Consider the following 25,416-nt stretch of genomic DNA (forward strand, 5'->3'; position numbering starts at 1 on the left):
TTCTGAAAGTCCAGGTACATTACATCCACTGGCTCTCCCTTCAGTTTTTGGATGCTATCAAGCTTTATTTCGTATGTACCATACGTAGAGTTACTCTAGAGGTCAATAGAGAAATAATGTGCAATGGTAGGACTGAATTTGCTACTTTTGATTTTTTTTTCAGAATTAATCTGAAAGGGCATTTATCCCTTGATCCTTGTTTGCATGGATCTAGAATATTATCAATTTCGGGAACCTGAGCCTATATTTTCTGATTATTATTTTAGCACCAATGCTTAATGGTTTAAAACAAAATCTAGTGAATTGGATCCAATCTGAAATATATTTGATGGAGGGCGTGAGAACTATTAGCTTCGTTCTTTTGTTTAAAAAGCTATAAACTCTTGGTTTGACAGACAGATGATGTAAATTGGATACACATTTGGTGTCAGGGATTATGGGGAGAAGACCGGAGAATTGGGTTTGGAGGGAAAGATAGATCGGCCATGATTGAATGGCGGTGGACTTAATGGGCCGAATGGCCTAATTTGCTCCTATCACTTATGAAATGTTCTTGAGTATTTTCAAAGTTGATAAATTATTCAATGATAAGGCTGAGGATGTAATTTTAATATGAGAACCATGACAGATATTAGAGAAATCAAATCGCACAAAAAAAAAGTTACCTAGAGAACGCTAGATTTAAAGAAAACATGCAACTCCCATTCCGGCATTCCACTCCTTATTTTGTAGCATGTCCACGGAGAGTAATTGTGCGTTTGAATGAGAAAGCAGGTTGTGGCGGCACATTACAGGCTTCTACAGTTCACAATTAACTCGCACTCCTGTCGACGGCGGGGTCCACGCTTGGGGTCTGGCTTTTATTTTTTAACTTTAACTGTTTCTACCTTAAGAAGAAAAGAGAGCCACTACACAGATGTTCTTAACTGCAGTGTGAGGTATGTTTTTTTCCCCAATTCCCTGCAAAGTGTATTTGATCTTCCAAAACAATAAGGAAATAAGAGCATGCTGCTCCACTTTAAGTCAGTCACATTTCAACAGCAGTTTATTTCTTGATGTATCGTTCCATGCAGGTAATTGAAACAAGGAGGAACATTGCTGGGAAATTGTACGGCATGATTCATCGATGTCTGGGTCTCATTGTTAATAATTACCTATTGATCACTATACTCACTGCTTTTTGAATTTAGTGCTGAATATTTTGTAGAATATTTACTGTTCAAGGAAATAATTAACGATATATCGAGTTAAACAGAGATGACTGAACAGAAATTGAACTTATCAGGTAAATCACGTATTATGCGCAGTCTTTAAAATTTACTACCTTTAAGTAAATTAATTAAATCTTGACTTGACAACTGAAGGTGAAACGTATTAAAATTTGGATAAAGTTCATAACAGCAATTTTGTTAAATTGTATTAGAAATTTAATGATGTCTAATGTTATTGCACGTTGTGTGTGAAATGTATTTAATGATTCCAAAACTAATATTTGATTGTACTACTTCATTGCACTTGTTAACTGAAAGCTTTGAGAGGTGAAGCTAATAAAAACGAGACGCCTAAGGCAGTAGAGATTTTCACGGAAATGTGCAATAGTCGTCAAAAAGGAACAAACCTCAAATCCCAGGGGGCAATAATTTAAGCCAGGGTCATGTGATCAAAGTCTTTGAAACAAAGGGCAGAGGATTGTCTCACTAGATCACTCTCTTCACTTCCATCCGTATATGTCTGCTGTGATGTAAAAGTGCAAGCTTCAAAATTAATGTCTGGATTAGAGCCCAGTGTTTTCCCAGTCCATTCTGATCAGAAAATTCTACATCTATCGTTGGATTTAATAGGGTAAGATCAAAACTGAAATAAGATACATAGATTCTTGCTAAATAAATTGATAATACAAAGTATCTTACATTTACTCCATATAAATGTACCTACATATATTTGTGGTTATAAAAGTTGCTGTTTCTGGATCTGCGCAGCATTTTGATATACTTGAATAAACATTGATTGATTACTTAAGTTACAGTTTGATACAACATACCTCCTGGTATACTTTTGAAAATTTTGGCATGGTTTCCATAATCCGGGTGCAAGAATTGTTAACTGAGTACTCTTAGATTTGAGGACTGAATTTATGCTGCAACTTGGCATAACTACAACGTTGTATAATTTGTTTGCTTGGCTTTGATTGCCTGAGTTTTTAAACTGAGTGACCTCTGCACCTGCTTTGTGTGAAATGCTTGTTGCCCCACTTTAAATAAAAGAGCCTTTTCTGGCCGTGAATTATTTGGATCCTTTTTTACAAAAATAGGATTTGTATTATGTATCTTAGCATGTACCTGATTATTGAAACTAGGTATGTGGTAATACTTAGTAATTCGTTGAACAAGCCTCCTTGTTGCTATACAACTCCATCTATTATTTATACTTATCCCAGTGGACCAAATAGCATTGTTTCTAATAAAGCTATTGTAACCTGGTACCATTTTTTTTTTTTTTAAAGTGTGGTAAAAGATTTTTACCACCATACAAAGGCATGGATTGTTTTAATTTGCTTCTCTTTTTGTTGCTAAGAGCAAATGGAACCTCCCTGAAGACTTCAACGTTACTGATACATTTCTGTTCTGCTAGTTTACTTGGTTCCAGTTGACTGATGTTACATGCAGGGTTTGATCTGAGTTGCAGTTTCCCAAATCCCAAGGGCATGTGCTCTCTTTAGTTCGTGGGAATTAATTGCACAGACCTTCTGCTTTGCTTCTAGAAGGACATGTAATACATTAGAAAACTGGGGGATGGGTGCGCAGAGCTAGGAACTAGGGAAAAGGTATGCACTTTATTATCTGTATTAAGAATTTGACAAACGATGCGTTTTACTGCCTTAACCGTGTTTCTTACTGTCATTGGTAGACTGGTAATCTGCCAGTGGGGTGGAAGAAGGGCTGTTGTGATGGTTGGATGGGGGGGGAGGGGGATATGGTAGGGATTGTAGGTGATGTCGAGCAGCCAATAAAGCAGCAGATTGGAGCAGAGGGATGAAGAGATAGGAGGAGAACTGTATGCATATCGACATCAGGTCTTTTGAAAGCATTTCTACAGAGCACAAATTCTATGTCTCTATATCACCATCTATCGCCCTCATTTTCCTTTCCACTGACTCTCAGTCTGAAACGTCACTTATTCCAGCTATACTGGAACATCACCTATTCCATAGTTACTCCAGCTTTTTGTGTCTATCTTCAGTTTAAACCAGCATTTGCAGTTCCCTCCGACACAAACCTGACACCGGGACACCTTCACTTCAGTGAGAAGACTATTCCCAAGCTGCGAGAATGATGCCATCTCAGTTTATTGTTCATAGCAATGTCAGGGAGGACACTAGGGCATTATTGTCAGAGGGAACAACTACATTTATCTTAGTGGTGGTAGGAATAAATTCTGTGTCTTATCCACACTGAAGTTTCTGTTACGTGTGAGGTTCCACTTTTTCAGCTTTATATCGTCTTGCCTTGGCTTCAACTCCCTCTCAATATCACTCTGAATATGAAAGTAATTTCATTAATGTTCTGACCGCAGGTAACCCATCAAGCTGATCGATGTGCAGATTCTTGGTACAGTTCATGCTTTCATTATTCTCCATCACTCCACAAAGCTATGTTATTCCACCAGCCCATTATGTGCAGGGTGGCTGCTGGACAAGAACATTTATCTCCTTCAGACAGCTAATGGTTACTGTCAAAAAACCCAAACACAGCTGCTAAGATGAGAGCACTAATGCATCCAGAAGCATCATGAGGTAGACATTTGACATTGATGAGCATTCCTTTAACCACATAGAACTGCTAGGAGAACATCTATAGTATAGTGATAACTGATATGTTTACATATTTTATTTTTACCATGAAGGACTAGCCATCACCTACCTTCATTTTAACGTATGGGCTTAATTTCACTGTTAATACATACAACACCTGGGGAGTAGTTTTCCAACACAATCAGCCTGGAGCTGAATTATCAGTTAAATTCTGACTTGGGTTTCTGGTGAAGTTTAAAGCATTTATCTAGAAAGGCTGTTGGGTTATTTGATGACGCAGATCACACTTCAACTACAACACAGGCACTTAAATAATGTGGATTTCCAAATTGAGTCTCAGATGGAAGATGAAATGGTGACTGGGAGGAGTGGGTGTATTTCTTTAAAAGCTTTCCCTGCCACCACAAAGATGGATTTTCTTTTTCTTTTGCAGCTTGTTTTGAAAGCCAGAATGATGAAAGAGAGTAATCATCCATCTAGAACGAGTCCTCTTTCGTAGATCCTTTGACTGCATTTTGAATGACCTGTAAAAGTGTAATGTTACTTTCGTGGTCGGCTATTTATTTAAGTTTGGCAAAAGAATTGAATCAAAAAACAAAAAGTATCTCGATCCAAAACGTCACCTATTCCTTTTCTTCAGAGAAGCTGCCTGACCCGCTGAGTTACTCCAGCATTTTGTGTCTATTTAAGGTTGTTCAATTGTATGTTTTATTATTGTTACTGCTAGTTACTTTTTACATGTCCCAATTCATGCTGCTATTCATCTCCTGAAGTACATGGAAGCCTTTTGGGAAATGTTCTCTCCGTCAACCCTTGCCCAGTTTATTTTGTATCTCCCTTCTGTATCTCCTCCCCAACATCATGCTGCCTCTACAATCTTGTCTCAAGTCAGCAATGCTTTCTTTTACCCTTTTATGTTATGGTACCAATTCTCAGAGCAGCCACTTGATCCAATAGAGAGATAGTGGAATCCCAGTATATTTTGAGAAGTAGCCAGGCAGAGGAGAATGGAAACACATTTTTAAATGATGTGATGAAAGGGATTCAGCATAATTCCCTGAGATCACTCAGGCAAACAGCTTTATCTTGTTGCAACTAATTATACTTGTCATCTCCTTGCTTTTCACCATTCTTATTGGTTATTTCTCCTTTCTCACGACAGCTGAATACAAGATGAGACTTCTCCCCTTCATTTTGTCAATTTTTTAAATAGTTCATTCTATCTACTGTCATCCACCACTCTATTTCGATTTATACTGGAAATTATCTACCGGAGTGAACAAAGCAATGTGTAAATTGGAATACCAGATGAAACAAAATGATCATGGGAATCCCCAGCCACTATGAAATTTCCTTGTGAGGTGCAACAGCTGGTTGGTATTCTTTGATAAATATCGGGGGGGAAATCCCGAAATATAGAGCTTCACCAATATGGTCATTACAATATCAGCCCAATAGCCAGAGAAAGTACAGTGTGTTCTTGGGGCTTCCACAACTCCCTGTCCTAGATCATATTTTGTTATCAGGATCACACACACTGCCCTGCTTCCCAACACTCAAGTTTTACTTCACAGGCACATTGTGTAGCCAAAGTAGAGAGTGAACATGGCAATTAGATCATTGTCTTCATTGTATTAGATTAGAGTTTTATTATTGTCGTATATACCAGGGTGCATTGAAATTCCTTGTTCACAGAGTAAACAGTACACACACTGCAATAAATACACCGACGGGGGCAAAGCAACAGAATAGTGAAAAATTGCAAAGTAATACTTGAATAGTGCAAAAGAATAGTATACAATAACGGAATAGCCTAATGAGGTAGAGTTAAAAGTAGTTGGCAGCAGCTCCAGGAATGGGATGTGAAAGAGGAGATAGGTTTAGGACTTGGATAGCAGTGGGGAGGGATAGGGGGAAGCTGCTCTTAAGTTTGGATGTCTGAGCTTTCATGTTCCCGTATCTTCTCCCGTGAGGTAGAAGAGAGTAAAGGAAATGGCCAGAGTGAAAAGCATTCTCAAAGTCACTTCTAGCCTTCCTGATGCAACGCACTGTGAAGATGGACTGGGTGGAAGGGAGTGATGAGACCGCGATGGACTGGGCTGTGTTCACCAAAATGTGCAAATTTAGACAGTCAAGAGGAGACCAGTTGCCATATCAGGCTGAGATGCATCCTGTCACATTAGTTGCCACAGTGCATCTGTAGAGGTTTGAGAGAACTTTCGTTGACATGCCGAATTTTCTCAGACGCCCAGGAAAGGAAATCAGCTGATGTGTTTTCATCATCAATACAGCGTTATGAAGAGACCATGATAGGTTACTGGAGATATGGATGGTTGGATGATATAGAAAGTTGAAGCTGTCAACCATCTCCACAGCAGATCCGTTGATGACAGGGTTGTGTTCAGCCGTCAACAACCAACTTTTTTGTCTTGCTGACGTTGAAGGCTGGGTTATTGTCCTGACACCACGACATTACATTCTCTACCATTCCTGTACTCTACGTAAGCGGTGCTGTGGACTCGTCCGATAACCGCACGCATCATCAGCAAAGTTAAAGATTGAGTTGGTGTTGGACTTGGAACACAGTCATGGGTGTACAGGGTTAGAGCAAGGGACTGAGCACACAACCCTGAGCGCCAATGTGGTCATTTAGCTGCTCAGCTTCCGTTTTGATACTTGGGTAAAAATAACAAGCTGCTGGGCGAACTCAGCAAGTCAGGCAGCATCCATGGAGGGAACTGGACAGATGACGTTTCAAGACTTGGTGGGCCGAAGGGCCTGTTTCCGTGCTGCATCTCTAAAGTCTAAAGGTCAGAACCCTTCTTGGGTGCGATCTCTAGAAGTTTTTGACCAAACAATCAGACTTGCGTCAGTTCTGTGCAAAAAATCAAACATTGACGTCTTGATTGAGTGCATTCTTCCAGCATTTCTGTTTTTATATCAGACTCGCATCAGAAGGAAAGATGACTGATAAGCAAAAGTCAAGTTGCTGTGTTCCTTGCCTCCCTCTCCCCTGACCACTATTCCCCCAGATAACATGAACAATTACTGACCTGTGTTTCAATTTGGTAAAGTGGAAGACAACAGTTAATTCACTTATACCTTCAAAGATCTTGCAAGTGTAGAGCAACAAAATCATCAGTGAAAAGGCTGTGTTAAAAGCATATTGGCAATTACATTAGGCTAACACTGTTAACTCTCTGATTACATTATGGGAGAGAGCATGGCCCACAGGGGCCATTGGAACTGCCTTGCAGTTGGAAAACCATGCGTAGTGCAAATAACATTTTTAAGAGCTCCCATCTCAAGACATCGTCTTAATCCGAAGTCAGAGCAGAAATGTGGCAAGGTAGTGACGTATGGGGAGTACAAACATCACAATAAAGTACATTTATAATATGAGCAAGGTCTGTTCTTTGATTTATGTGATTGAAGTCATGTTTGGAGGTCATTTTGTAACAAAATGTGGAAAAAATGGTTTTCAATATGGCGAGCCAAAAACAGAAACAAATTGAACTCACACAGCTCAATTAATACAACGCTCAATCAAGCCTGTAAATGGACCCCAGAATTTGTGCGCAAAGCTTGTGGGAGGTTGCTTATGAATATAATTAGAGATTCCCATATGCAGTGTAGGAGTGAAATAGAAAGAAGCATGCATCAGACTATATCAATGATTCTTAAAGATTTAAACACAAAGTGCTAGAGAAAGTCAGTGAGTCGGGCAGCATCTGTTGAGGGAATTGACAGGTGATGCTTCAGCTGTCATCTTCCGCTTTTACTCCTCCCTCTGCCTTTACATTTCACTCCTCACTGTTTATCTGACACCCCTTTTGTCTCCTTCTCACCCCTAGTCCTTGTCAGTTACTACACCCATCTGTCAATGAAAGGTCTAGATAGAGTGGATGTAGAGAGGATGTTTCCAGTAGCAGGAGAATCTTGGACCAGGGGGCACAGCATCAAAATAAAAGCACGTACCCTTAGGATGGAGCTGAGGAGGAATTTCTGTAGCCAGATGGTGGTGAATCTGTGGAATTCATTGCCACAGACGGCAGTGGAGAGCAAGTCATTGAGTATTTCTAAAACAGAGATTGAAAGGTAAGCCCTATGTAAGGGCATCAAAGGTTACGGGGAGAAGGCAGAAGAATGGGTTAAGAGGGAAAAATAAATCTGCCATGATTGAATGGCAGAACAGACTTGATAGGTTGAATGGCCTAATTCTCATGTCTTATGGTCTTAATCCCCCTATTCTGAATCCCCCCCCCTCACTTGCCAGACATTGTCCCACTCCTACCTCACCTTTCCAGTTTTCCCTCCCTTCTACTTCAATCAGTCTGAAGAAGGGTCCTTGACCCAAAATGTCGCCCATCCATTCCTTCCACATATGCTGCCCGATCTGATGAGTTCCTCCAGCATTTTGTAATTTGAGATTAAGATTCCAGCATCTGCAGTTCCCTGTATCTTCATTATTAAAGGCTTATGTCCAAAAATTGGTATGATGAATTTTGGAGAGGTTTCCTGCAGGAGAATAACTTTACCAGCAGGAACTTGAAAGGTTCTAATACTTTTGGACATGTCGGCATAAAACATAGTTGAAATTACCTATTCAATTTGGCCTCTGAATAGAATTAAACTTATGTTACAAAACACTTCAGAAAAGTCTTGCACATTTTTTGAAGTGTTTTATAACAAGTTTATATGGCCTGTTATAACGCAAGTTTACAAAGCCTCTTTCTTGTTTATATGGCCACTATCTTATGGCTATTATTCATGTCAGTTTATTACAGGAACCAATTTATTGAGGTACTAAAATGAGCTTAACTACAAAGGTCAAATTTAACGAGCTGCAAGGAATGATAAAGTTGTCAAAGAGATTATTAGGTATTCAGTAATTTGATTTTGTAATTATTACAGAACGATATTACAAGTTAAGATTTTGAGACATTTTTAACAGCATCAATAGCATTGACAAGTATATGGCTCTGAGACCTTAATGAGCTAGGTTTTGCTCGCTCCAGTATGCATGGTAGCAGTAATAAAGAAAATAATGGCACTCAAAACTGATAAATCTCCAGGAAGAGATTAAAAGTGTAGATGTGAACATTGAGGTTGATCTAATAATCTTACAAAGATATCTTGATTCCTGGTTCAGGAAGCAGTCTTGTACATACAAAACATTTCCATTTCACTCGATTCCCAAAGAAGTTCAGAAAATGAGATAAGAGAATTATTTTTGAAAGGCGTGGACTAATTGTTTCATTAGAAGCGGACCGACAACAATACCATCTGTTGTTGGGAAAATACCATTAAGAAGTTAAAGATCAAAGGAAAATGTTTATAATTGTGCCCAAAAAAGTAAGATTAGAAAAAACTCATAATCCAACAAAGGAAGAAAAAAAAAGATAAGGAATAGCACAATGGAACACGAGCAGTTCAGCAAGAAACATAAAAGAGACAATAAAAGCTCCAATAATTATGTAAAAATGAAAAGATCATGTAAAGCTAATGCAGATCCCTTAAATACTCAGAAAGGAATAATTATATTGGTCAATAAGAAAATGGCAGAAAGATTAAGGAAATGTCTATCTTCACAGAAGAAGACAGACCATTTCCCAGAAATAGCGTAGCATTACATGTGAATTTGGAGCTCGGAGAAATTAATATTCATTTTTAAAGATAGCATTAGAGAAATTATAGGGGGTGTTAGTGCCTCATCTGCAGAGTTTCTCCAGTATTTTTGTCTACCTGAGAGTGTTAGGCTGATGAGGTGACCAGTGTGCACCATTTGGAAAGATGTGGAGGTAAGAACTGCACTGTATCTTCCAGAGTTGTACAGATCGAAGAAAAGTTCCCATATTGAAATATGGGAAATGAAGGCCCACGTCTGAGGAGCAATTGAGAAAGAAAATGCAAAACAATAAATCCGATATCAATAATAGGTAAAATATCGCTATAAATTATACAGGAAGCAGAAACGTAGCATCTGGAAAAATAATGATAGGATTGGATCACTTAATTATTAATTTAAGGGGAATAATTTTTGACAAATCTGTTGGGACTTTCTGATGCTATGACTACCAGAACAAAATAACAATGAACCAGTGCTCCGTTTGATCTTTCGAAATGCTTTGAACAAAGTAAGATTATTTACAAAAAAATAAGAATGCAAAGTTTTGTGGTTAATTTACTGGCGTGGACTGAAGATTGGTCAATGAAGAGAAAGCAGCAAATAGGAATAAACAAATCATATTTGGGCTGTAGGATTATGTCAGGTATGGTGCCACTGGGAACACTGGACAGGAGTTTGGTTTTATTTTTTGGTATTTGGTTAAAAATGTATATTGTTACATTCACAGCGAATGATTCGCTATGAGAATATGAGTGTGTGAGCCAGTTGGACATCACCCACTCCCCTTTCTTCTTAAATAATAGTAATTTTATATAGGTACTGTTGGCATGAAGAACAACAACTGGAATTAGAATGCACAATAGGCTGGTCAGCGCCTGAAAGAAGGCTATTTGATATAGAGTGATACAGCGTGGAAACAGGCCCCTCAGCCCAACTTGCCGCAGCTACACTAGTCCCACCTGTCAGCATTCGGTCCATATCCCTCCAAACCTGTCCTATCCATGTACCTGTCTAACTTTTTTTAAATGTTGGGATAGTCCCTGCCTCAACTACCTCCTCTGACACCCACCACCCTTAATGTAAACAGGTTACCTCTCAGATTCCTGTTAAATATTTTCCCCTTCACCTTAAACCTATGTCTTCTGGATGTATTTGATGACTAGAACCACAGATCGTGATAAATGGGTTATTTTGCCTATTGGCCAATTCACAATTAATTTTTCCAATTTTTTTGACGTTGAATACTGGCATTGCTTTTAAACATCAGAATTGTTTGGTAGTTGGGTAATATAATTATATTAATGAAGTTAATCATTTGTTATATTTGGAACTATCTTAAATAGATTCCCAAAGCAAGTTTGAACATTTCTGTGACAGCATTTATAATTTTATATTAGCGTTCAATTCAAATTCATATCACAGCATTAGTGTTTTAATCAATTCTGTGAAGCATTTAACAAAGCAGTGATCAATAATTAGTATAAGTGTAACATTTTAATTTTATAGGTTAAATAACTTGCATGTTGACCATGGAAGATGTAGACTTTATGATGTTGAGTTTGCAGGGTAACGGTGATATGTCAGGTGCTGATACTGAATTTTGATCTGTGTGAAATAGAAAGGGATATGGCAGAACATTGTTCAGTGTATAGTGTGCTATCTGAAATAAAACCCATTTAAAACGAGAAAGCTTTTTTTTCCTCATATTACAGAAGACCACAGAATTTTATGGGACATTGTATTACTTTGATTTACAATGAGGGCCAGGTGCAGAATGAGCTAAAATGCAGACCTCTGGAGAACTGGATGACATTCTGTATTAGCATATTATTTGGAGCCGCTTATGTTTTCACCTCTGGGAGCAGCATTTGAATGCGGTCCCAACAACGGATGGGATGAGGGTTTTCTTTCTAATATCTATTAAGGTTTATAAGTTAAATTAATAACATCAGCATCCGTCTGGTCCCCAGAATCCCAAGCCCCCAGTTTACAGCTGTTGTGCAGTTGAGACTGCAATTCTAACTTCAATCTGCTTGCAAAAGAGGCACAAGTGGGGATTGATCAAAGATATCCTTTATAATGCTACTGTACCTTGATCACAGATTTCACAACTATTCTTTTAATGCCCACATTTAGTGGATTCTCTACCTCTCCAAATCCCTAAAGAGTACCAACTTGTTGAACTGCGTGGAATAGATTTTGAAAGACGGCTCTGAAGTTTCATTTCCATATACTGTATTCATTTGTGTGGTTTCTTTGAAAATTGCCTCAGTAGTTACGGCAACCTGCCCTATCTGATTCAAATCATGACATTCTTTGATGGATAAAATGTATAATGTGCAATTCAAAACGCGCAGTAGCTTCATTAATACTGCTTTAATTTAGAAATCACACATTCTATTTCATGAAAAGTTTTAATTTGCGCTTCTACCACTTTCAAAAATGTTTGCAAGTTGTAATGCAATAGATGTCACTTTGGAAGAGAGAAACTGCATCAAAAAAAGTTTCTTAACATGCATAATAACCTAGTAACAACTTATTTTTAACGTATACCAACTTCTTGTTTAAGGAATAATAGCACCTTTGGGGCTAAAGGAATCAAGGAATATGGGGGAAAAGCAGGAACGGTGTGCTGATTTTAGATGATCAACCATGATCATATTGAATGGCGGTGCTGGCCCGAATGGCCTACTCCTGCACCTATTTTTCTATGTTTCTATTAAATAGAGTAAAAGTCGTAAATTGGTTATTCAGCGCACAGGAAACTTGTTCCGTTGTTTAATCTTTCCCATAGTTTTGGTTCCCTGTGACAAAACTTGGAGACCAAAGGGTAGGCATGTGTGGCTGGTTACCATGCCAACTGCAACTGGACACTGGGGAGGGGCAGACAAGGGTAAAGCTCAACTTTCTGTGGCGAGTGTTGAGGGAGCATCTGAGTGCTTGAACCGGTTAATACATACCCATGTTTCTCTTCTGCTTTGTGGAGATCTAGTTAAGCCACTTCAAAGTTCACCTTTTTTTTGTCATGACAAAAAGAAATGCAATGTGTCCTAATGTCTATGCTTCACTCTGCTGATTGAGGATGTGAACTTCTCATAACCTAATTGCAGAATTTAATTAATTTGCTAAACCCTTTCACAATAAAGTGCTCCAGTCATTCATTCTGTTTGGGCATGTCAGTCAAATGCTAGTTTCATGGTCAGACATTGAACGTTGATGAGTAGATCAAAAGTGAGAATTTGGGGATGGCACAGTAGCATAGATGTACAAACACCAGAGACCCAGGTTCAATCCTGACCCTGGATGTTGTCTGTGTGGAGTTTGCCTGTCCTCCCTGTGACTGGCGTGGGTTTCATTCAGGTCCTGGGGTTTCTTCCCCCAACCGAAAGGCGTGCAAGTTTGTAGATTAATTGCCTCTGTAAAATTGACCCTAATGTGTAAGGAGCGTTCAAGAAAGTGGGATAACACAGAACTAGTGCGGACAGGTGATCGACGGTGGGAGGGGCTCAATGGGCCAAAGGGCCTGTTTCCATGCTTTATCTCTAAACCAAACTAGAAACACATTTGGTCCTATCCTTAACATGTCTACATAACATGTTTTCCAGCAGAAGTCACTGAATACAATTGGGAAAATTGGCTGAACTGACTATAGCTTGGGGATATCAAAGCTAATAGTTGAACAGTTTTAACACAACAGCTAAAATCAGTACTCACTGTGCAAATTTCCGTATTGATTTTGCCACCAAACTGTAAGGTTAAACAATTTAAACTTTATATTTCAGTTTAAACATAAGTTTTCAATCTACCTATGCATTTATTTACGTACTTAAATTTGCATATGCACTCACAGTAGGCACTAACCATTTCAAGCTTCATGTAAATACAATCATTAACAATTCTTAACCTCAGTTAAGAATGTCTAATTCTGGTTCTAGCCACACTTATTTGCAAAGAGGATTATTTATACATTAAAGATTTATCGTACTGATGAGTTTTGCCTCTTCAAATATCTACAAACGTACAGATTTTGTACAAGTACTGTACAAAAACCCATAACTATGATATTTCAAAATAATAGAAACTTGGAATATAGCCTCAATTACCCCCCCGTGTTAAAATGTTCATTTAGCTCCAAACGTAACATGGTTATTTTGAGATTGGTAGATGCTGCAAGTTCATAGCCTTTCAAATCCTTGAAAACTAGATGGAAAAATGGAAAACTAAAAAAACTGGCAAAGGTTAAGATTTATTTAAGAGTAGTAACCCCAGAAGTGATCAATGAGTCTTTGTTTTAAAAGGTCAAGCAGTAAGAAAAGTATTGGGGCAGAGAAATGAATGAGCTGATATGAAAGTGTTGAGCTTTTGTGCTATCCATGATTGGTCTAATTAAGATAAATGGTTTGCACATTTGTGGATTGGATTAAAGTAAAACAGGAGCAAACTTTTGATCTTTGACATTGAAATGTGCAAATTCTTAAGAAAGAATCCTTGAAATTAGTTGCATTTGTGTCTCAAATACAGTAGTTAAAGTTGTTATTTAAAATTAATGTAGAATATAGACAGTCCATTACTAATATTTCAGTGCTAATGTAATTGTGGGAAAATTTAGGAAGTAATAACAAAGATATAATTCATTCAAACGTTGTGATTTGTATCCAAATTTGAGCGTTGAAAAAACGCTGCCACTTACGGCTATGATTTTGGCCACCTTACTCAGAGTCCCCCTCCGCTGCGCAGCTCAAGAGGATTTTTCCCATCGATTAAAAATAAAAGAGTTATTAGTGTTTACAAAATGTTGAGATTCTCTCTCATGAAGGCCACGCCCCTTCCAGAGGGACTATAAAACCCGGAAGTGTTGAGTGCCTCAGTCAGTCTCTGCAAGATGGGGGAGCGAGAGGGTGAGCTGTGAATAACACTGAACACATGTCTACTAAACTGCGGGTGGTTTTACTGACCTATCAGTGCCCTTAATGTGGTTTGAAAATATAGTTTGGAAATGCTAAAGCTGTGTTGCCTTTGGTTTGGAAATGCTAAAGCTTATTGCCTTTGGTTTGGAAATGCTAAAGCTTATTGCCTTTGGTTTGGAAATGCTAAAGCTGTGTTGCCTTTGGTTTGGAAATGCTAAAGCTGTGTTGCCTTTGGTTTGGAAATGCTAAAGCTGTGTTGCCTTTGGTTTGGAAATGCTAAAGCTGTGTTGCCTTTGGTTTGGAAATGCTAAAGCTGTGTTGCCTATGGTTTGGAAATGCTAAAGCTGTGTTGCCTAATTAAAGTTGCCTTGCCTAATTAAAGTTGCCTTGCCTAATTAAAGTTGCCTTGCCTTCTATATCATTAAAAGTCTAATCTTGACCACTTCCTGTTTGCACTTTATATTGAATTTAGAAAAAACGCTACCACATATGGCTGTGGTTTTTGGCCATCTTACTCGGAGTCCACCTCCGTTCATCAGGTGCCGAGGATTTTTCCCATGAAAAATAAAAGAGTTATTAGTGTTTAAAAAACGTTGAGATTCTCTCTCCTGTCAATCACGCCATGAAGGCCATGCCCCTTCTGGTGGGAGGGGGGGAGGGACTATAAAACCCAGAAGTGTGGGTGTGGCTCAGTCTCTGCAAGATGGAGGAGGGAGAGGTCACGACTCGCTGTCTCTAGTGGCCTTGCACCCTGCTTGAAATGGTATGAAACTGCATTTGAATCTGGTAGCCTTGCACCCTGTTTGAAGTGGTAAGAAACTGCACTTTAATTTGGTGGCCTTGCACCCTGCTTGAAATGGAATTTCAACGGAGTCAACTGCCAGTCCACCAGCCGTGAGTGACTGAGCTGCCAGCACAACAGGCTTGAGTGACTGAGCCGCCAGCCCAAGAATCCATTTGCCCACAATGTCCATACTAGTCCTCTGAAAACCAGTCCCTTCAGCCCACAACACCCATGCTAGGGCTCCAGAAAGCCCCCCCCCCACTGGCCACCAATATTGGAATTGGTGGAGAGGTGGAATATTGCGTTGGGGTACCAGCCCTCTCATATGATGCTGGGACCCAACGGGTCCCACTTACTCTAGTCATCTTAATAAAGCTTCAATGTGATAACTGATATGTTAATATTATGGTAACAATTACATTGAGGATATTGACAATATACCATTGCTATAAAATAATTAATAACTGATCATAATTTTAAAGTTGGTTATGTTTAGACTATTAAGACATTGAGGATTTTTTTTTAAATTCTGCAATGATTCACTGCACACTTGTAAAGAGGTAGCACAGGCACTTCAAGACAATAATGGCTGCAATCAACGTTATCCAAGTAAAATAATTTATTTCAACTTGGCAAATTATCTAATTTCGTTTTTATGGGATTTTCTTGTCTCAAGAATTATATCAGTAAAATAATGAGATAAAATTCAATGTTCCCTCTGCCAAACTTTTATCAGCAGTCTAAATGTATCTGCTAATTTTTGTGTGTCTTTGCTATTTATTTTGCAGTTTCGTTATATTATTCTGGATCGTAATCGAACATTTTTTTGGATCATAGTTAGATTTACAATGAGCTCCCGGGCCCTGAACAGAAAAGGTGGCCTTCAGTACTGTAGACACTTCCTATCAGACAATGGCGTATTCCATGGTAAGTTACCTCACTTGACTTATTTTGATTTGGAGTGATAAACAGATCATTAAATAGAATAATATACATATGATTAACGGAATGAACTGCAAATGAAGAGAGAAGGCAGCTTTAGATGTATTCATATATATTCATCTGTCCAGTCGAGACAAATGGGATGTTGGGAAAGTGTGTGGAACAAAAAGATACTTAGTTGAAGTTGAAGATAGGATCAAAAGTGTTCATGTTGATCAAATGATTCCAGCCAAAGATGAACCAAAAACTGAGCTTGATGTCTTAATCCCTGAGTTTTTATCTGAAAGTGAGTTGGAAGAGACTACGGTGATTGAAACAAAGTTCAGTTAGTACAGGCAAAGAAACAGATTCCTCTGGTCAAAGTCAGGGTACTAAAACAGAGCCAAACAAGCCTACATTTGAGTCAATACCTCAACCTGTTACTGTTAGACGATCAGGCAGGATCCGTAAACCTGTAGTCAGGTTAGGTTTGTTAGTTAAATATCTCACTGCACAAATAAAACAAAAATGTGTACGTATGTAAAATAAATACTGGTTTAAATCAAGTATCACAACAACAAAATTCTAACTGAGTACTTAGATTTAATACTTAAAAAGTGGAGAGCAGTGTAAAGTATTCATACATATTCATGTGTATGTTAATGAGTTGGTGTTCAATATAAGCAGGGAATGCTGGGTAATAAATCTCTCTCATGATCCAGGCAACCAGTGTGTAAGTCTAATTCTTCATTCTGCCATCCAGAATATAACAGATGACATGAGCAGGTCAATTATAACGCTCAATGGATATTATTATGGTGGAGATTGATAGATTTTTGATCAGTACGGGTGTCAGGAGTTATGGCGAGAAGGCAGGAAAATTAGGTGAGAGGAAAAAATAAATTACCCATGATTGAATGGTGGAGTAGTCTTGATGGGCTGAATGGTCTAATTCTGCCCCTATAACATAACCTATGGACTTATAAGGACTAACATTGTATGAACTGAGACCTTGTTATCTGCAATGGACTTTCATGGATAACAAAGAAGTGTGGATGTTGCAAAGACCCTCTTCTTTGTACTTTATGCACCTCCCAAATAAATGTAAATGCGCCCTATAATGTTCTAAAAGCATGAGCAAACATTAAAATATTTAAATATCTAAATGGAAATCAGATGAGCCAACAGGCTGCTTCTAGTGAACCAATGATTAGTTTTCAAATCACAAACTGCAGCTGTGTAAATAAAGGCCATGATAGTTAAAACGGTGCACAATGCAAGTGTTCTGGTAACTGATCAAGGTACTTACTCAGACAATGTTGGCTCTGCAACATGTACCTGCATATAGATATTCAGTATTGGAAACACTTTGTTATGGGTCCTGGGGCTTATCTCTCACGTTTCTAGATCAGCTAATTACAAATCAGTGGATAGTGAGATCAGTGGCGGAAGGAACTGCAGATGCTAGTTTAAACCGAAGACAGACACACAGAGCTGGAGTAACTCAGCGGGTCAGACAGCATCTCTGGAGAAAATTAATATAGGTGATATTTTGGGCCGAGACCCTTCTTCAGACTTGACTCTCAGTCTGAAGAAGGGGCTCGACCCAAAGCGTTACCTATTCCTTTTCTCCAGAGATAATGAGAGCAGGGTGTGCCTCGATTCCAGCAATAATAGATGAAACATAGAAAATAGATGCAGGTGTAGGCCATGCGACCTTTCGAGCCAGCACCACCATTCAATATGATCATGGCTGATCATTCAAAATCAGTTCCCCGTTCCTGCTTTCTCCCCATATCCCTTGATTCTGTTAGCCCCAAGAGCCAAATCTAACTCTCTCTTGAATACATCATGTGACAATACAATAATTGAAATCAATGCATGAAAATCTATTCATGTTGAAGTTTGTAGTATTGGATATTTATTTTTTTTATTCTAAAATGAATGATAATGTTGTCAAAGTTTACCATTGGTTTTCCTTGTATTGTTGCTTGAAATATTTTTATAGATTTAATGATGTTTCAGTGATGTAAAAAAAAAAAATTTAACTAACTAAAGTTGAATCCTTTATCATCTTCCTTGGGGCTACAACCTAAAGATGGGAACAGCTGAAACTCCTTTAAAAATACCTGACGTTTGTTGGTTGCCTTTTTGTGGGAAAACATGATTGCTGGTGGATGGAGTTACTGGGAAAGTGGATTTGACATTTAGATATCAGAAGAGTAGTCGACACCCAGTGTGAACATTGCATATCTTTGCAACAATCCCTGCCGCTTCTCTTCATAAGCTCCATCCTTGGTAGCTCTCTGCCTTTCAGCTTCTCTCCAAATGTGCAGGTGGAGTCCTTAAAACACAAAGTGGTGATGAATAGATGCTTTCTCCGTTGTCGAGACACCTGAAGCAATTTTTTGGGACCTCATTACAGCCATTGGATGACTTTTTGCTTAGTTTAGTTCAGAGATACAGCGCAGGAACAGGCCCTTCGGCCCTTCGAGTCTGTGCCGACCAGCGATCCCCGCATACGAACAATGTCTTGCATGCTAGGGGGCTATTTACAAATATACCAGGCCAATTAACCTGCAAACTTGTACGTCTTTGGCATGTGGGAGGAAACTGGATAGCGCGGAGGAAACTCGTGTAGGGGGTACAAACTCCGTACAGATAGCACCCGTAGTCAGGATTGAACCTAGGGCCCTGGAGCTGTAAGGCAACAACTTTACCGCTGCGCCATCATGCTACCCATTTTGTGCCACCGTTTGTACCACCTCAAGATCTCACTGGTTGATTGCTCATGGCTACAGTATCAAAGAATAGCCTTGATACCCAAGCAGTAAGCCTGTAGGCATAGAAACAATGAACTACAGATGCTAGTTTATAAGTTAGCCTATAAACCTGCTACAGGATACAAAATGATGGGGGAATGGATTAGCTGCTGCAGGAAGAAGTCCTCAATGTAGATCTTTGCCATTGTTGTACACGACAGCAGAGATATCTCCGGGTATTTTCTTGTCTCTGGCTCTTTAGCTCCCCCCCCCCCCCCCCCCCCACCTCTATTTTCAGTCTGAAGAAGGTTCCCGGCCCGAATTGTCACCCACCAATCCATTTTTCCAGAGATGCTGCCTGACCTGCTGAGCTACTCCAGCACTTAGTGTCTATCTTTGAGACATGTTAGACCTTGGCCACTGAGTTGTGTAATCGCAGTCTAACTTACAATTGCATTGGGACTATCAGCTGATGCGATGCACTGGTTCCTCTCACCACTGGGGTTCAGGCATGATGAAGAAGCTCATGGTAGTTGTGACCTCCTGCCAGTTGCCTCTCAGCAGATCCCCTCTGCCCTGTACAGATACAGATATGTGAGGTTAGGCTGACTAGAACGATGCTATTTGGAATGAACAAATGGAATCATTCAATGGTATGGAAAGTGCACCGTTAAGCTTATAAATTGGAACTTGACTATCTCCAAGGTTTTCTAATTGGCTTCCCTGCATAATTTCACAAAGCCACTCCTAAAATCACCTGGAATATCAAACCAGGGATATTAATATTGGATTTGCCTGCCAATTATTTTTGCCCCCTCCCTTCTAGTCTTGGATTCACCGGCAAGCTCCAGGGATAGAAATAGTGTTGAGGGCAGAGAGGGTGAAGGGTGTCTAAGGAGATACAAGAGACTGCAGATGCTGGAATTTGCTGGAGCACGAACCGAGCTGCTGGAGGAATCGGTGGATGAAGCAGCGTCAAAGAACAAACTATTTCAGAGTCCTTCAATTACATTTTAGCAGAAAAAACAAAAGGTCATTGACCTGAAAGGTTAATTCCATTTCTCTCTCACTTAGTCTGCTGATTAGTTGCGGTGATGAGCGTAGACAAGATTAAGAAATGTGCCGCCTTTTAGCTCAGATTTCCAGCATTTTCAGTCTCTTTAGTTTTCATGCGCTATGAGCAGCACATTTCAAGGTCACATGAGTATGAACTATTAGAAAATGCACTGATTTGTTAGTATTTTAAGAGCTGGCTTGAGGGCCAATCCATATACATCATCTCGTACAAGGCATATAACATTCACATCCTATAGCATTTGGCTGTTGTGTGATACAAAACAAGAATTTAAGAATAGATTAATGTGAGGTTGGGTCTTTGCAACAGGATTAACGAGTCGTAACGAATCATGTTCAGAGGTTTCAATCTCTACTTACCGACGGGAATCATTTCCTGACAAATAGAAAGGACAGGGTATTGGTAAACAAGGATGTGCTTTGAGTAGTGCCAGGAATTCTTGTCTCCTAGAATGGCTTCCCTTTGGGCATCTGGGATGTTAAGTATGGGATGCAGTGTTGCCATCCCACAGAAATTCATTATGGAGAAAATAGGTTTGTATCATTGATCTATTTTTGCTAAATTACGTGTTTGGAATTTTTCAAACTATGAAACAGCTTCTCGCCATCTGTTCATGAAGGAACGGGATGTTTTAGGAATGCCTAGAATTGAATGTACCATTATTTCAAATAATGCTAGGCAATAAGATTTAATCACAGTGAAAAAGGCTGAATGTTAAATTACTGCAAATATAAATTTTTACAAAGTTGTAATTATATTTATATTGTAATCAAGTCACTCGGACTTCATCTTTTAATAATTACAATGAATTATGAAGGTGCAAACTGTGACTCTTATTCTTTTGGAAAGTGACCGTATGAAGAAGGGTCTCGACCTGAAACGTCGCTCATTCCTTCTCTCCATACATGCTGCCTCACCCGCTGAGTTCCTCCAGCATTTTTGTCTACCGTATAATTTTAATTTCTTTCTTTTCTGTATCACAAATTTTAATAGAATGTTCTAAGTAATAATACATTTGATTAATAGATCTATGAAGAATTAGTACAAAATATCAAATTATTGGAAGTCTTAATTTTACAGCACAGTTTTCCTCAATTTTATCAGTAGTCATCCCATGGTAATTGTACTGTCATTTTTAGCTTAGATGTTTTAGTTTGCTTCTTTCATTGCAAATCTTGTTTAATTCTATAGCATTTCATTTAGGATGTTAGTAATCAGCAGTTGAGAGGAAGTATTGCATGATATGCTAGGATGAAGATATGTCAGATATTTCTGAGCAACTTTCCAAATAAGTTGACAAATGAAGAACCAAGCAGAGCCAGTCAAAGATTCACAAGGATGCGAGGTTTCAGAATGCAACTTTGAAATGAGGACAGTGATAAGGGACAGAGTTGAGTTCAGTCTCAGAACCAGGACAGTTTACTTTAGTTAAAACAAACGGAGAGCCACTGGAGGAACTCAGTGGGACAGGCAGCACCTGTGGAAGTTTTTGGCTGCAGATTCTATCATCTGCATCTCTTGTGCCTCCAGTTTAATGTGGTATCTTGTTTAGAAGTTTGTGATGTGCAGGTATTAATTGGGACACCCTGTTCAGTGAAGCCTCCAGTTTCCAGATTGTTCTGGCTACACAACGGACATAAAAAAATCCAGTAGCACTCTGAGGCAGTAAGTTCTTCTGTCATTATTGATCTTCTCCGCTTTGCAGCAGATTAACTATTTATTCAACACATTGTATTTTTAGAACTTGCTGCCAAAAATGTGGGTTTATACATTTGTGTGCCACATGATATTCCACCTTAAAAGTAGTTCTTTGTATGTCTATTAAAGTTTTCCATTTCACTGTAAAGTCGTTGTAAATGTTCTAGGTTTATATGCTATTTATTTTATTGCTCGGGTAATTTATTTGACATGACCTACTTGAGCTTTATTTTAGTGAATTTGACATATCATTTATGTGGAAATTAATTTAAAGTTTTACAATGTTAAATATATTAATATCTATCATGCTGCGTTTTTCTCCTACATCTGCAAGCAAAAGTGTACTTTTATTGTTAAAATATTTTGGATATTTTTTTTTGTGTCAAAGCTGTCAGTTTGTTTGATGCACTTTTAGCGCTGTCTGTTTTACGATCAAACCTGTTTCGTTGCCCTCCATAATCCATGAATGTTGATCTTCTCCACAGTGGAAAGGTGCATGTGTGTAATGCAGTCAGGAACTCAGATGGTCAAACTGAAGAATGGAAGCAAAGGCTTGGTGCGTCTTTTCTACCTGGATGAACACAGGACCTGCATTCGATGGCGACCATCAAGGAAAAACGAAAAGGCAAAAAGTACGGAGATTTAATGCTGCTTTCCGAATATTGTATTAAAAACGTAAATAAACATAAAACCATATAATTCATTTAGTTTAGAGATGTAGCGCAGAAACAAGGCCTTCGGCCCACCACGTCCGCACCAACTGGCGATTCCCGCACATTAACACTATCCTACACACACTAGAGACTATTTTACATTTACACAAAGCTAATTAACCAACAAACCTAAACGTCTTTGAAGTGGGGGTGGAAACTGACGATCTCAGAGAAAGCCCACGCAGATCACAGGGAGAACGTACAAACTCCGTACAGACAGCACCCATAGTCAGGATTGAATCCAGGTCTCTGGCGCTATAAGGCAGTAGCTCTACCGCTGCGCCACTGTGCCGCCTTATGCACTTTACATTTTTTTAATATGTCATTGTTGGAGCAGGGTGCAACAGTGTTGCATCCGGTAAAGATGCTGCTGCATATTCTACGACGCAGGTACAATCCTGACCTCGGGTGCTGGCTATGTGGAGTGTGCATGTTCTTCCTGTAACCAAATGAATTTCCTCTAGGTGTTCCAGTTACCTCCCATATCCCAAACTTGTGCTTATAGATTATTTGTCCACCATAATTTGTCTCTGATGTGGGTGGCAGATAAAATCAGAGGGAGTGAAATAACAAGGAATTGCAGGTGATGCTTTATACCAAAGATGGACACAAATTGCCGGAGTAACTCAGCAGTTCAGGCAGTATCCCTGGAGAATATGGATAGGTGACAGATAGACAGAAAAATCGAGGTGTGGGGGGTTGATGTACACATTAGAGAAAGTATGTTACTATAAAGTAAGTGGGGGAATGACACTGTGAGAGATAGCATTGGTGTAATGGGCCAAAAGGCATCCGTTTACGGTAAGGGGATATGAGACGTGACGATTTGCCAAAATTCAAACAATGGACTAAAATGGCATGAAAATTAGCTGCATGGCAACATTTATATTATTCCAAATCTGTTTTAATACTTAAAATGAGCTTGCCATTTGTGTAGCTTTACCATTGATGGAGAAGAAATGCAACAGCTGGGCAAATAGAATATTCCAGAAGAGTACCAGGATAAAAAAATGAATAAATGTAATGAATCTTCCCGCAGATTAAGTACTAATGATTTTTTTTAATACTTATAATGACAAGCTGCTATTTTGATATCCATCACTTGGACTGAAGCCCAAAATCAAGCTGCTGTAAGGCACCTCCATATTTAAATAAAAAAGACAAATTAATTCAAAGAAACAGACAAAAATTGTAAAATAACTACGTAAAAAATTAACTTTTCTGCATGAAGATAACGTGCAACTTTTTCTCTCACCAGTTTCCATCGATTCAATTTGTAAAGTTTTAGAATGGAGCCAATCTACAAACTTTCACCGGCGCGCTGAAGGGAGCTTTGATCCAAGCTGCTGCTTCAGCATTTACCACGGAAGTCATATGGAGACACTGGACTTAGTAACCTCCAACTCTGAGGATGCACGCACTTGGATAACAGGATTAAAATACCTGATGGCCGGAATCAAAGATGAGGATTTGCTTGCAAGACGACTAAGGACTCACGATCAATATCCTTTGTGACACATATGGGAAAAAAACAGCATTTGTCTCAATTCAGTAAAACAAAATGGAACTTAATAATTACAATTTTACTACTCTGAAAGATGCCAGTTCGCTTACTCCATTGTTTTAATTTTCAGTGGTAGATTTAAATTCCTAATCTAAAGGTTACAATCCAGTGCCAGTACCATTATGTTATTATATGCACATCGTGTGAGAAAATACGAGAGTACAGCACAGCAGCAGGCCCTTTGGCCAATAAAGTACCTGCTGAACAGCAGAGTCAAGGGATATGGGGAGAAGGCAGGAAAGGGGTACTGATTGTGGATGATCAGCCAAGATCACAGTGAATGGCGGTGCTGGCTCGAAGGGCTGAATGGCCTACTCCTGCACCTATTGTCTATTGAACATGATGCCAAGTTAAACTATCTCCTCTGCCTGCAAATGATCCATATCCCTCTATTCCATGCTTATACACATGCCTATCTAATAGCCTCTGAAATGCCACTATTGTATCTGCCCTCTGACATTTCCACCCTGGGGAAAATGGTTGACTGTTTACCCTATCTATGTCTCTCATAATATTATATACTTCCCATCAACTCGAGAAAAAGCAATCCCAGTTACAATCAGCTTCTATATTTATATATATATTTCAATAGGTGTTATCACAGTAATTACTTGCACAGCTAATATTTTTAGTGGATTTTATCATGAAAATAACAGTAATACTGAATGGTCAATCTATTTTAATCTGGCTAAATGGAAAATGAGACGTATAAATTGAAGATAATCCTAATGTATTGACTTCCAATGCAGTTAAGCTTTTCTTTAATTGTACTTTCACGTGGATGAAGCAGATGTTTGAAGAAGCTGATAAGAATGGGGATGGCTCGCTGCGCATTGAGGAAATCTATCAATTGATGCATAAACTAAATGTGAATCTACCTCGCAGGAGAATCAGGCAGATGTTTCAGGTTAGTTATCTCATCAAAGTTGCCTTAAACTGACCAATACAAGTTATTTACTAATTTTTTTATATCACTTGAGAATTAGGTACTCATTTCCCAGAAATGATTTGGGGTGTTTGAATTTAGTAACATTAAATTAAGCATAATTTCTGGAATCTATAATGATCGATGTGATGTGCTGGCATGCACTCAATCTTACCTCTATCTCATTCTGTTATAGTACCTTAACTTTTGTTGACCTTCTGTATATTTCCCTGATTTCCATGTTTTATCATAAAAACAAGGCGGCACGGTAGTGCAGAGGTAGAGTTGCTGCCTAACAGCGCCAGAGACCCAGGTTCTATCCTGACCACGGGTGCTGTATGGAGTTTGTACGTTCTCCCCGTGATCTGCGTGGATTTTCTCCAGGATCTCCGGTTTCCTCCCACATTCCAAAGACGTTAATTGGCTTTGGTAAAATTGTAAATTGTCCCTAGCTTGTGTAGGATAGTGTAAGTGTACGGGAATCACTGGTCGGCGTGGACTCGGTGGGCCCAAGGACCTGTTTCTGTGCTGTGTCGCTAAACTAAAAGCTAAACTAAACTAAAGTGCAGTATGTCCCAATGACATTGATAGTTGGTTAGGTAGGTCTCTAGAGCCTTTTTAGTTCCT

The 25,416-nt window shown here is 39.0% G+C and overlaps 1 protein-coding gene across 3 annotated transcripts in view; it reads left to right on the top strand.

Annotated features, from left to right (window-relative positions):
* Nucleotides 1-795: 795 nt before the first annotated feature.
* Nucleotides 796-25,416, top strand: part of plch1 (phospholipase C eta 1) — a 78,911-nt gene continuing 54,290 nt past the window's right edge. Inside the window, exons 1-5 of one of the 3 annotated variants that reach the window (XM_033031246.1) lie at nt 796-938; nt 15,920-16,058; nt 22,073-22,219; nt 23,559-23,802; nt 24,642-24,771. In XM_033031246.1, the coding sequence (XP_032887137.1) occupies nt 15,980-16,058; nt 22,073-22,219; nt 23,559-23,802; nt 24,642-24,771 (600 nt within the window). In that variant the 5' untranslated portion in view covers nt 796-938; nt 15,920-15,979. Of the gene's footprint in view, nt 939-1,644; nt 1,843-15,919; nt 16,059-22,072; nt 22,220-23,558; nt 23,803-24,641; nt 24,772-25,416 lie in introns of those variants that run through there. The other 2 variants (XM_033031247.1, XM_033031248.1) reach the window with 2 other exon arrangements.

This window comes from Amblyraja radiata, chromosome 13 (assembly GCF_010909765.2).
Source record: "Amblyraja radiata isolate CabotCenter1 chromosome 13, sAmbRad1.1.pri, whole genome shotgun sequence".
In the NCBI taxonomy this organism is placed as follows: domain Eukaryota; kingdom Metazoa; phylum Chordata; class Chondrichthyes; order Rajiformes; family Rajidae; genus Amblyraja; species Amblyraja radiata.